General features: G+C 32.6%; 1 protein-coding gene across 1 annotated transcript; it reads left to right on the top strand.

Moving 5' to 3' along the window:
- Window positions 1–605: 605 nt before the first annotated feature.
- LOC114754845 (putative receptor protein kinase ZmPK1) lies at window positions 606–3126 on the top strand. The gene is made up of 2 exons (XM_028943688.1): window positions 606–1449; window positions 1608–3126. Exons 1-2 carry the CDS (start codon window positions 759–761, stop codon window positions 3113–3115), a joined length of 2199 nt encoding a protein of 732 aa, XP_028799521.1. The 5' UTR covers window positions 606–758; the 3' UTR covers window positions 3116–3126.
- The last annotated feature ends 9878 nt before the right edge of the window (window positions 3127–13004 follow it).

Genomic DNA, 13004 nt, shown 5'->3' with positions numbered 1-13004 from the left:
AATTTTGTTATTTTTTTCTTTTTACAAATTTCATGTATATTTTTACACCCAAATAAATTTCATGGTGCCTAATGCCCCTTGATGCAAACTTTATTGTTAAAAATGCACCTTAAAACTGACTTTCTGGGCTCCTCTAACGGTAAACTGACAGACATTAACGGCATGGTGCCAGATGCTCCCTTTTAACAACTTCATGTATATTTTTGCATCCAAATAAACTTTATGGTGCCCAGTATTCTTTCAGGTAAACTTTGTTGTTAAAATTATACCTTAACCCTTATTATTAATATGATCAACCCTTATTATTAATGTGATCACTATGAAACATAAGTGAATAGTTAAGCCACGTCAACAGCGCAACAAGCCAAATGCTATTTTATGAATATCGTACACTGACCCCGGACGCGTACTTTATTAATTATCGTCAACTCTTCAAGCATCTCATTGGCAACCCCTATCCCTCTATCGCCTTTCCTTCCTTTTATGCTTTTCATACAATAATTCAAGTTGGTCGACAAATAAATATCAAGGGATGCAGAAATAATTGCTGGTTTAAAAAAAAGGGGGGGGGGTTGCAGAAATAATTGCATAAAGAGAGGGTGGACTCCAGGGTCAGAGTCGGTTTCCAGTGAGGCGAGAAATCTGACCAGTGTGTCATCGACCGACTCAATCCGCCGCCGCGTTTTTAATCAAAATTCTTGTTAAAACTAAAATGAAATATCTGCTAAGCCGCATCTAGCTCTCTATCTCCTTAGCACATGGCGTTTCAGATGAGTTCTTCCCTGCTCATAGTCCTCTTCGTCTCGGCTTTGCCTTTACTGTGCTTATCTTCTTCATCGAACAATTTGTTTTCTCTGTTCGTGGAGAATCCAGAACATGTCATCAAATCAAGAAATGGCAATTTCACTGCTGGGTTCTATGACGTGGGTGAGAATGCTTTTGTGTTTGCTATCTGGTTCACTGAACCTGGAGGCCAAAACTTGACAGTCATTTGGATGGCGAATCGTGATGTATTGGTGAATGGAAAGGGCTCAACGCTCACCCTTCGTAGCAATGGAAATCTGGTGTTGAATGATGCAGGTCAGGTAGATGTTTGGTCCACGAACACAACTTCCTTGACACCTCCACAATTCATTTTGAAAGATGATGGTAATCTCATTCTCCTTGAAGATCCTAATCATGTTGTGTGGCAAAGTTTTGATTTTCCGACAGATACACTTGTCCCTGGACAGAGGCTTACTAGACATGCCAGCCTTGTCTCCTCCAAAAGTCAGACTAACCCCTCTTCTGGTTTTCACAAGTTATTTTTTGATAACGATAATGTTCTTCGACTTGTCTACGATGGACCTAAGCTTTCGAGTATTTACTGGCCACCTCCCTGGTTTCAACCATGGCAAGTTGGTAGATCCGCCTTCAATGCAAGTCGATTTGTATTTCTCAATTTGGATGGTGAGTTCATTTCAAGTGATAATTTTACTATGAGACATCAGACTATGGCCTTGTGCTTCAGAGACGATTAACCATTGATAGTGATGGTAATGTTAGGGTCTATAGTCGAAGAAATTGGGGAGAGAAATGGGATGTTTCATGGCAAGCTTTTTCTGCAGGTTGCAACGTTCATGGCATTTGTGGAGAAAATAGTTTCTGTAAATATGAACCTTTTACCGGTCGAACATGCTTATGTCTTCCAGGTTACAAGTTGAAAGACGAAAGCGACTCGTCACTTGGGTGTCAACCAGAGTTCAATTTGTCTTGCAATCCAGAGGATTCTGGCTTTCTACATATACCAAATGGTGATTTCTACGGGTATGACCAAGGGACTTACCTTAATGTTACATTTGATGAATGTAAGAAGGAATGTTTGAAGTTATGTAACTGCAAAGGTTTTCAATATTCACATGATGGTTCCCAATTTAAATGTTACCCAAAGACCCTTTTGGTGAACGGCAATCTTTCTCCTGCTTTCCTTGGAGGTTTTCACGTGAGACTCCCTATTTCGAGCTCATTCACTCTCCAGGAACCCGATATCAAATGTGAAATTGTTAAGCCGATAAAGCTTGAGAGAGTCTATGTCTCAAGGCATGATAGTGTTTTTGTGAAGGTGTTATTGTGGCTAGTGTTAGCAATTGGAGTCTTTGAACTTGCATGCATTTTTCTCTTCTGGTGTCTAACATGGAAAAAGTCTAGCAAGAAGCAACCTTATGATCATCTTACTGGTACTGGGTTTAGAAAATATAGCTACTATGAGTTGAAGGAAGCAACTAGAGGTTTCAGTGAAGAGATTGGAAGGGGTGCTGGAGGAATTGTGTACAAAGGTGTGCTCAAAGATGGACGAGTTGCTGCAATCAAGAGACTGAATGAAGCAAATCAAATAGAAAGCGAATTTCTTGCAGAAGTCAACTTAATAGGAAGGCTTAATCACATGAATTTGATCGATATGTGGGGGTACAGTGCAGAAGGAAGGTATAGAATGTTGGTATATGAATACATGGAAAACGGCTCTTTAGCAGAAAACCTTGAACCCAACAAGTCACTTGATTGGAGAAAGAGATATGAAATCGCTCTAGGAACAGCAAGAGGACTTGCATATCTTCACGAAGAGTGCTTGGAGTGGGTTCTGCATTGTGACATAAAACCTCAAAACATACTCTTGGGTTCAGATTATAAGCCCAAGGTTGCAGATTTTGGACTGTCAAAGCTGCAAAACAGAAACGACCTCAACAATCCAAGCTTCTCAAGGATCAGAGGAACAAGGGGTTATATGGCACCAGAGTGGGTTTTCAATCTACCAATAACATCCAAGGTTGATGTCTACAGCTATGGAATTGTGGTGTTAGAGATGATAACAGGAAAAAGCTTGAGGGTTGATGGACCATATCACTCGCATCAGGGGAGGCTAATGACATGGGTAAGGGAGGAGAAGAACAAAGGAGACGGAATGGTATCATGGGTGGAACGAATTGTGGATCCAACAGTTGCGGGAAGCTTTGACATGAAGACGATGGAGGTTTTAGTTACAGTAGCATTACAATGTGTTGTGGAAGACACAGATGCAAGACCTTCAATGAGCCGCATAGTGGAGATACTTCAAAGTCATGAGATTGAGTGTGAATAAAATGTACATAACCTTTGGGTATTGATTTTGAGTATGAGAACTGACATGTAAATAATCTTTTCTTTTAATTATTTATTTTGATTTTTATGTTTTTGTCTGGTTTTTTTTTTCCTGTTTTTTTTCTGGGTCTGATAAGAAGCGGATGTCTTATTTCAACAAAAGACATAGACGCTAGCAAAATGGTAAAGTGACCTTTCATAGCATTTCATGGGTAAATTGACCTCTTCGTAAATTGGTTTTAATCTTATTTACTTGAATTTATTTATTTATTAATATTTTAAATATATTCGTTGTGTAAAACCATCTTTGAGACATACCCACGCATGTGCATACCAAAATCTTTTACATGATTATAAAATGAAACAATTTTGATTTGTTTCTATAATTTTTTTATATAAAATTTTTGCAAAGCATCAAAAGATAAATTAGGAGTATTAGTAGAGTGAGGGATAAATTGATAAATAAAATGTATTCTAATATGATCTTTAATTAAGTGATATGTTTTTAGAATCATCTTTGAGTTTTTAACCATAATGTTAATGATTTGGATTAAAATGTACATTTTTATAATAGAAGAGAGATCTGTGTAATTAAGATAAAATAGAAGACTCATTAAAATATTTTACTCAAAAATATTTTTGTTTACTCTTTAGGAAAAAAGTGATTTTTGCGTGCATAATGGTTACGTCGATATAGGCCTATTGCTAAAAGGGAGAGATTTCTCTTCTCATCATTTTTCACCTTTTTCCCTTCCCGTATTTATCAAACTGACATTTAAAGGGTTTAAATTTGATTTTTTAATAAAATTATTCTAATGTTATATCATAAAAAAATTTGTAACGGCTAAAATATGGCTTAAACTAGTTTAATCTATAATGAAAAGTAAAAGAATATTTTGTAAAAGCTCAAAAAAAAAAAAAAAGACGAGCGAAATTCCCCATAACTAAACTGTTGTTTTTCACTCGGTAAATCTCTTTCTTTATTCTTCATTTCTTTTTACACGCCAAAATTTTGATCATTTTCTTCCTTTTTTTAAAAAAAATGCTAAAATATATACACATTTGTCTTTTTTAAATTTATCTCAAGTTTGTTGAACAAAAAAAAATTTATCTCAAGTTTCTGTTCAATCCTTTAAATTTGAAAAATATGTTTTTAATTCTTTCGCTTTAATATCTTTAATCTCGTTTAACCAAAAAAAATGTTGTCTTATATAGAAAATTTAAATGGTCATCTTAAAATTAAATTCCGACAAAACATTCCATAATTTAAATTCTTTAATATAATTTTTAATAAATTAAATCTTCACCATTTAAAGAATTAGATATACGATGAAATATTAAAAATTTAAGAATTTATAAAAATAATTATATCAAAGAATTAATCTAGAGCATGATTTGTAAGTATTTAATTATAGAATCACCATTTAAATCTGCTTAGTCAACATTTTTTTGTCACAATGACACTAATGGTATTAAGGTTAAAGAATGAAAAATGTATGTGCTTTTTAAATTTAAGGAACTAAACTGAATGTTGTGATAAATTTAAAAGACTAAACATATATTTTAACCTTTTAAATAACCAATAATTTCAGTCTTAAATATATATTTAGTTCATAGTTTAATTTGTACTTAAACTAGATCTAATATTCAGAACCAGATGTAGTATTTAATAACATTTCGAAGCTTTTATTTAAAATCCAAAATTCTGTTCATTACACACTAATCAGGACCTGCTTTATGACTTATTCTTAATTAAGTTGATATGTCAATATATATATAAAAAATATATATGTATCTATGTCAGTGCTATCATAAGCCTATTGCTAAATTGTAGCTTTTTCTCAATTCATTCTTTTCTTTTATGCCAAAAATTCATGTATTTTCCTTTTTTTTCCCCAATTGTTTTAACTTTTAGCTAACTACTATTACTTAATATAAGAGTTAATTGGTAATTAGATTTGATCTTAAATATAAGATCTCAATTTATTTTGTCTTTCATCTTTCTCTGAAATATTCCTATTGATTAGAGGAATTCCCATCAAGAGATAATTCTAATAATCTAATGCACATATCTGAAGATGATAATTTAGAAAAATCAACACATATTTATAACAAATAATCAACTTAATTAATTAATTTTTTTAATATTCTTAAATTAGTTATCTAACTCTTAATTATATTAAAGAGAGGTGGTATTTAATAACATTTCAGTATCTTCACGTCGTTGACAAATGGTTCCATGACAAACTAAAACAGAGAAGAGAACAACGAATGTGAAAGAAAGGCCAATCCATGCATCCATGACAAGTCGCAAGTCAACGAAAAATAAGCACGAAAGAAGACCAAAAGTTGTGTCATTGACCTGTCGTCTTCGCCAGGCTTCACATTCACATGAAAATTTGTTTCTATTCACTTCAAAATTCTTCACAGCTCAGAACATGTCTCTATGTACCTACCACGTGGTGTTTTTAAGTTCTTTTTCCCAGCTCATAATTCTCTCCATCTCGAATTTGCCTTTACTTTGTTTATCCTCTTCCTCAAATGATTTGTTGTCTCTGTTGGTGGAGAATCAAGAATCAAGAACATTAGATGATGATAGTCTCCTTCATCTTGAGCCCCGTAATCATGGTTGTGGGAAAGTGCCTTTTTTTAATTCTTTAGGATTTTTGAATAATCTTTTTTTAAAACAATTCTCACATTTTTTTCTACATAATTTTATATGTAGAATTCAAATTAAACTTAGATTTATTAAAGTTCAACTCCTTCCTATCCAACTACATTTGGTCGAGAGGTTAGGGTTTTTAGGCTCAAAATTTCATTTTTAATTTCAATGTGTCTAATTACTTTCCTTTAGCATTTCCCTATATAGTTTCATCATTTAAACTCATTAAAAGTATCAAATCAACTTGAATCAAACCCTAACTCTATGTTCTTAGCTTGGTCAAAACTTATGTATACATGGGCAAGTTGAATTTTTCTTTTATGAATCATGTATATGTACAAGTTTCCCAACCTTTTTCTATTCTTTAATCCCTAAGCCAACTTCAAATCATTAATATCAAGTGTTACACCATTTTGGGCAGCATGTTTTCCTAAGGTTTTTAGCTACCAAAATCTATCAAAATTAAATCCGAATCAAACACTAATCATGGCAATTCACTACAAAAAAAAGTAGGATTACTAGTGGAACATTTCTAGTGGTTACAGAAAACCGTTACAAATTAAAACATTTCTAGTGCTTTTACATCAAACCACAAGAAATTCGTAGAGCTTTGACCAGAAACGGTGTGAGCCCCACAATTTTCTAGTGTTTATGCTTAAATCGCCAGTAAATGACTGCAAGAATTGTTCGCACGTTTTGGCATGAATTTCGCGCCAAACTTCTAGCGTTTATTTTCTAGCGGTTAGGATGGAAGAACCGCTAGAGAATGTAAATCGTCGTTCCATTTTCTAGCGGTTAGCAAAATTGCTAGTAATTCAACAAGCTTTCTAGCGGTTTTATGAGAAACTGTTAGAAATTTTTTATATTTCCCGAGGAGTTGTAACACGTGGCTGAATAAGGAGGTGGCACAGCGTAACTGCTAGAAAATCGCGGCCTATATATACACCCCACAGCGTCATTTTCACTATTTGGCGAATTCTGAAGCGGAGCTCTACCGAATTCTCTCCTCGAAGTATATCCAAATCCAGATCCAGATCCAGTTGCAGATCCATATTTTCAGGTAAGAATAGTAGTTTGTTTATAAATAATTTTTGTTTTTATTCTTTATTTTATTTATTTTATTATATTTTTTATATTAACTTTGATAGACTAACTTAATTTAGTTAGAGTTAATAGAAATTTTTTTTATGGAAGGCTACTTTTTATAGAGTTAATAGAAGTAGTTATATTTTTGTCTATGATGACTAGCGGACGGGTGGTTGTGCCGCAGAATGAATTGGGCCAACCAACCAAGAAAAGTGGCCAGCCGTATAACAAGTATGTGTGCCTTCTTGGTGAGCAGTGGACCCTGTTCCCCATTTATGTGAAGGATTGGAAGAAAATCACTCAGGAGAAGAAGCAACAAGGTTGAGAAATGATGAAGATAATATAAAATTATTATCTATAATTTTTTAATTTAAGTAAATGAATATATATTTTGTTTTTAAATTATTTAATTGTTTGATTGTAATTTTTTATTTATTTAGTTAATTTTTTATTCATAATATTTTTAAATTAGTTAAATGAATATATATTATTTATTTAAATTACTTAATTGTTTGATTATAATTTGTTATTGATGTAATTTAGTTTTATTCATAATATTTTGAAATTAGTTAAATCAATATATATTTTTTTGTTTAAAGTACTTAATTATTTGTATTGAAATTTTTATTTATTTAATTAATTTATTGCTTATAATATTTTTAAATTAGTTGAATGAATATATGTTTTTATTTAAATTACTTTATTCTTTGATTATGATTTGTTATTAGTGTAATTTATTTTTATTTATAATATTTTGAAATTAGTTAAATGAATATATATATTTTATTTAAATTACTTAATTGTTTGATTATAATTTGTTATTTATTTCATTAATTTATTGCTTATAATAATTTTAAATTAGTTGAATCAAAATATATTTTTATTTAAAGTACTTAATTGTTTGTATTGAAATTTTTATTTATTTAATTAATTTATTTCTTATAATATTTTAAAATTAGTTGAATGAATATGTGTTTTTATTTAAATTACTTTATTCTTTGATTATGATTTGTTATTAATGTAATTTATTTTTATTTATATTATTTTGAAATTAGTTAAATGAATATATATTTTATTTAAATTACTTAATTGTTTGATTATAATTTGTTATTTATTTCATTAATTTATTGCTTATAATAATTTTAAATTAGTTGAATGAAAATATATTTTTATTTAAATTACTTAATTGTTTGATTATGATTTGTTATTGTTGTAATTTATTTTTATTGATAATATTTTGAAATTAGTTACATGAATATATATTTTTTATTTAAATTACTTTATTGTTTGATAATAATTTTTTATTTATTTCATTAATTTATTACTTATGATAATTTTAAATTAGTTGAATCAAAATATATTTTTGTTTAAAATACTTAATTGTTTGATTATGATTTGCTATTGATATAATTTATTTTTTATTTATAATTTTTTTAAATAAGTTAAATGAATATATATTTTTTATTTAAATTTCTTAATTGTTTGTTTATCATATGTTATTTATTTAATTTATTTTTATTTATCTTAGTGAAATGAATATAATTCTTTATTTTTTAATTACAGAGTAAATTTATAGGGAAAATTATACAGAGGTCCCACAGAAGACAATTTATTCAGAAAAAGTCTCTTGAAATCCAGAAATTCTTCCTAAGTTCCCAGGAACTTCCGGGTAATAAATTTTAAATGTGATATTACCTACGTATCCCCATTAATCCGAGTCTGTATTTTCCCTACCTCAAACCCTCGGTTGTTCTCTTTGCTTATCGGGACCATCTTCGTCTTCGCAACTGCCCCAAATCACTCTCAGTGTTGTCAGTGCCAAATCTGAACCCAATCCTCATGGATTTTATCTTATGCATGGATATGGTCTCTTGGGTGAAGCAAGGAATAATAGCATAAAGAGAATAGCAGCATTTCAAGAAAGGCTCTCTCAGACTACTCCTTTTTCGGTGACTGATGCTCTGTTTTTTGTTCATTGATGCTGTGCTTATGATAAAAATGAATTAAAATGACATTGTAATGCGATGGTTAAATACCTTGTTAATGGGTACATCGAAAGTTGTTAATATAACTGTATGACTTGTTATTAACAAGTGATTGTGACAGGTTGATATGAAGGATGGCAACTTCAAGTAGGAAGCATTTGTTCTGTTACCTCCATATAAGAGGACAATTTATTAATGGTATAGAAGGTGGAATGCAATATGTTGGAGGTGGTGTGAGAACAAGAATGATAAAGGAAGGCACGTCATATGAAGAATTTAGAACAATGGTGGGAAAAGAAAGTAATTGAATGGTTATAAAATTCACAATAACTTTTGATGAGTGTACATTTGTGGACCTTATAGATAAAGTGTAAATTTGGTGTAATTATATTGTACATATATATTTAAAGTGGTAAATGACATCTGGTTGTAATCTGATATAATATTATACCTCTGTTTTGCTGTACTTGTAAATAGGTTGTCATGGACTTGTTATCAGACGTTGTAGAGGTTGTCATTGGCAATCTGAATTAAGTTACTGATATAGAGTGACAATTTTTCCTACTTGCAGTGTTCAGTGATTTCTTAACACATGATTTTAGTGTTCAAGTTGTAATATGATATGATGGAGAGGCTGAAAAGAATTGATTTTGATAAATTGTTAATTAACGCTTACTGATTACCTATCATTCACTACTGTTAAGGCTGTCAATGCTTGCTGATTACTTGTCATTCACTACTGTCAAGGTTGTCAATACCTGCTGATTACTTATTATTCACTATTGTCAAGGTTGTCAATGCCTGATGATTACTTGTCATTCACTACTGTCAAGGTTGTTAATGTCTGCTGACTACTTATCATTTACTATTGTCAAGGTTGATGCCTACTGATTACTTATTATTCTCTACTGTCAAGGTTGATGCCTACTGATTACTTGTCATTTGTTACTGTCAAGGTTGTTAATGCCTGTTGATTACTTGTCATTCGCTACTGTCAAAGTTGTTAATACCTGCTGATTGCTTGTCATTCACTACTGTCAAACTTGTTTCTTTTTTTTTGTTTCTTTTTTACAGAGAGATTGTTTTTACCAAATTCTTCATAGAGTAAAGCCAGCACTATTTGACTGAAAGGATAAAATTGATAAGGAAGTCACATGAACAAAAGTACATGTGCAATCTGACATGTGAGTTGTTGTTGTGCACAAAAACTAATTGCGTTTGAGTTTTTAGGAGATAATGTTTATTGACTAAAGTACTAGTATTTTTTTTCAAGGACTCTTGTGGGATTTATATTTTGAGTTGGTTACAAACATGGGACGGCATGAAGTATGGTGATGACGGCTACACAATGCCTAAGTACTCTGCTCAAAAAATCCATAACGTGAAGGTTAGATGCTTCTAGTGGCTTGTAACTCATCAGAACAACTTGCATGGTAATCAAGTACTGTCTTTGCTACGAGTAAACCCCCAAAGCAAGAGGAAAAAATAAACAACCAGCATATTTTTTTTTATTTGACAACTGAATGTAAAGTTCAGAGTTTTTTTTTTACTTGACAATATAATGATAGCTGATTGTGAAGTTATGTTAATGTGTATTGACATTGTTTACTGGTTATGAAGTTTTTTTTAATGGCATTCATGTGTTTTGATAACCACAAAATTCTTCATTCCAAACCCAGATCATGTTCATAAATAAAGACTTAATAAAACTGGATAAACAAATGTTAACCATGATGACATGATAGGTATATATCACAGTCCTCTCTGCTAGATCCATTTACAACCTCAATAGCGGCTTTTGATAACCTGAGGAGAAGTGATTAACAGCTTCGGCAATGCCCCTGACAACTCACTTTGTGAGATACCACAGCTTCTAAAACAATTGTATTATCAGCTCATATAACGACCTTAACAATATAATGGGAAGTATTTTTAAGTCATTAATAGCTTTAAGTGAACCCAATAGGATTACAACAGATTTTTATTGTAGATATTCATTTACAACCTCAACGACGGCTGTTAACAACCTGAGAAGATGTGGTTAACAACCTCAGTAGTGCCCCTAACAACTCACTCTATAGGATACCACAACTTCCACAAAAATTAAATTATAACTAAATCATATCATATTACAACTTGAATACTAAAATCATGTGTTAAGAAATCACTGAACACTGCAAGTAGAAGAAATTGTCACTTTATATCAGTAACTTAATTCAGATTGCCAATGACAACCTCCACGGCGTCTGATAACAAGTCCATGACAACCTATTTACAAGTACAGCAAAACAGAGGTATGATATTATATCAGATTACAACTAGATGTCATTTACCACTTATATATATGTACAATGTAACTACACTAAATTTACACTTTATATACAAGGTCCACAAATGTACACTCATCAAAAGTTACTGTGAATTTTATAATCATTCAATTACTTTCTTTTCCCACCATTGTTCTAAATTCTTCATATGATGTGCCTTCCTTTATCATTCTTGTTCTCACACCACCTCCAACATATTGCATTCCACCTTCTATACCATTAATAAATTGTCCCCCCTGTATGGAGGTAATAGAACAAATACTTCCCACTTGAAGTTGTCATCCTTCATATCAACCTGTCATAATCACGTGTTAATAACAAGTCATACAGTTACACTAACAACCTTCGATGTACCCATTAACAAGACATTTAACCATCACATTACAATGTCATTTTCATTCATTTTTATCAGAAGCACAGTATCAATGAACAAAAGCCAAAGCATCAGTCACTGAAAAAGGAGTAGTTTGAGAGAGCCTTTCTTGAAACGCTGCCATTCTCTTTATGCTATTGTTCCTTGCTTCACCCAAGAGACTATATCCACGCATAAGATAAAAGCCATGAGGATTGGGTTCAGATTTGGCACTGACAACACTAAGAGTGATTTGGGGTAGTTGCGAAGATGAAATGGTCTCAATAGGCAAAGAGAACAGTTGAGGGTTTGAGGTCGGGAAAATATAGACTCAGATTAATTGGGGTACATAGGTAATATCACATTTAAAATTTATTACCCACAGGTCCCTGGGGACTTAGGAAGAATTTCTGGATGTCAAGGGACTTTTTCTGAATAAATTATCTTCTGTGGGACCTGTGTGTAATTTTTCCAAATTTATATTGGGAGAAGAGTTGAGGGCAGATACGATTAAGAGATTGGGGGTGGCATGGAAGAACAGGAGGGCTGACATGTGGCGGGAGAAGAAAGGTGACGGGACGAGGTCTCTGCAGGAGATACTGGCAGACATACCTGGTGGAATCCCGAAGTAAGACTAGTTGATTTATGTTTATTTTAGGATGTCGGCTGACCAGACGGTATGATAATATTGCATTAATTATAATTTTTTTATTTTTTGTCCAATGTGACTAATTTAATTTAATTTTTTTACATTTTGTTTTAGGCTCTTTCCCAGAGAAATACTGGGAGCATCAGGCATCAGACAATATGTCATAGGGATGGATCCAGGAGCTTTGCTATCACCTATGACGAGATTGTAAGTACTTGAAAAGAATTTGTTAAATGTGTATATGATTTAATTTGTAATTAATAATTTCTTTCATTTCATTTACAGAGAGAAAAGACGTGACAGGAGCGGGGATATACGCCCACCTATGGCGAGATGTGGCCGATTCAGTACAGACCTCGAGACGGCCTGCGTCGAATGAGGTTGAGGAGATGGTGGTAAGTAATTAATTAAATATTAATATCATATCGCAGTATAAATATTATTTCATACTAATTAATATCTTTATATTAATTTTGATAGGCGCAGATGACTCAAGTCGATGCCAAGTTGCATGAGTCTCAGGGGTCTACCTTGGATCCCACTGCCTCACTTTTAGTGGGACGTGGCCGAGCATAGCACCGTGGTCGAGTTAGCGGGCTCAGTCTTGGACCCACACCGACTAGGTTGCCCCACTCGGGTTGTGCTGGCCCTTTATACACTGCAGGGAGCTCTCAGGCAAGCGTAGGAGTGTAGCGGCCGGGTTCCTCATCCTCAGACGAGTTGCGACAGGAGCTCAAGTGAGAGATGGAGGCCAGGATGGAGGAGCGTGCTCATCAGTTTCGGTTGCAGCTTGACTAGTTGAAGGCAGCTGCTATGGCCATGCATGATG

Source organism: Neltuma alba, unplaced genomic scaffold (assembly GCF_004799145.2).
Source record: "Neltuma alba isolate B1F8T4 unplaced genomic scaffold, ASM479914v2 tig00010210_pilon, whole genome shotgun sequence".
In the NCBI taxonomy this organism is placed as follows: Eukaryota; Viridiplantae; Streptophyta; class Magnoliopsida; order Fabales; family Fabaceae; genus Neltuma; species Neltuma alba.
Note: the sequence above shows the minus strand (reverse complement) of the source record. Positions and strands in the feature narration are given on the sequence as shown.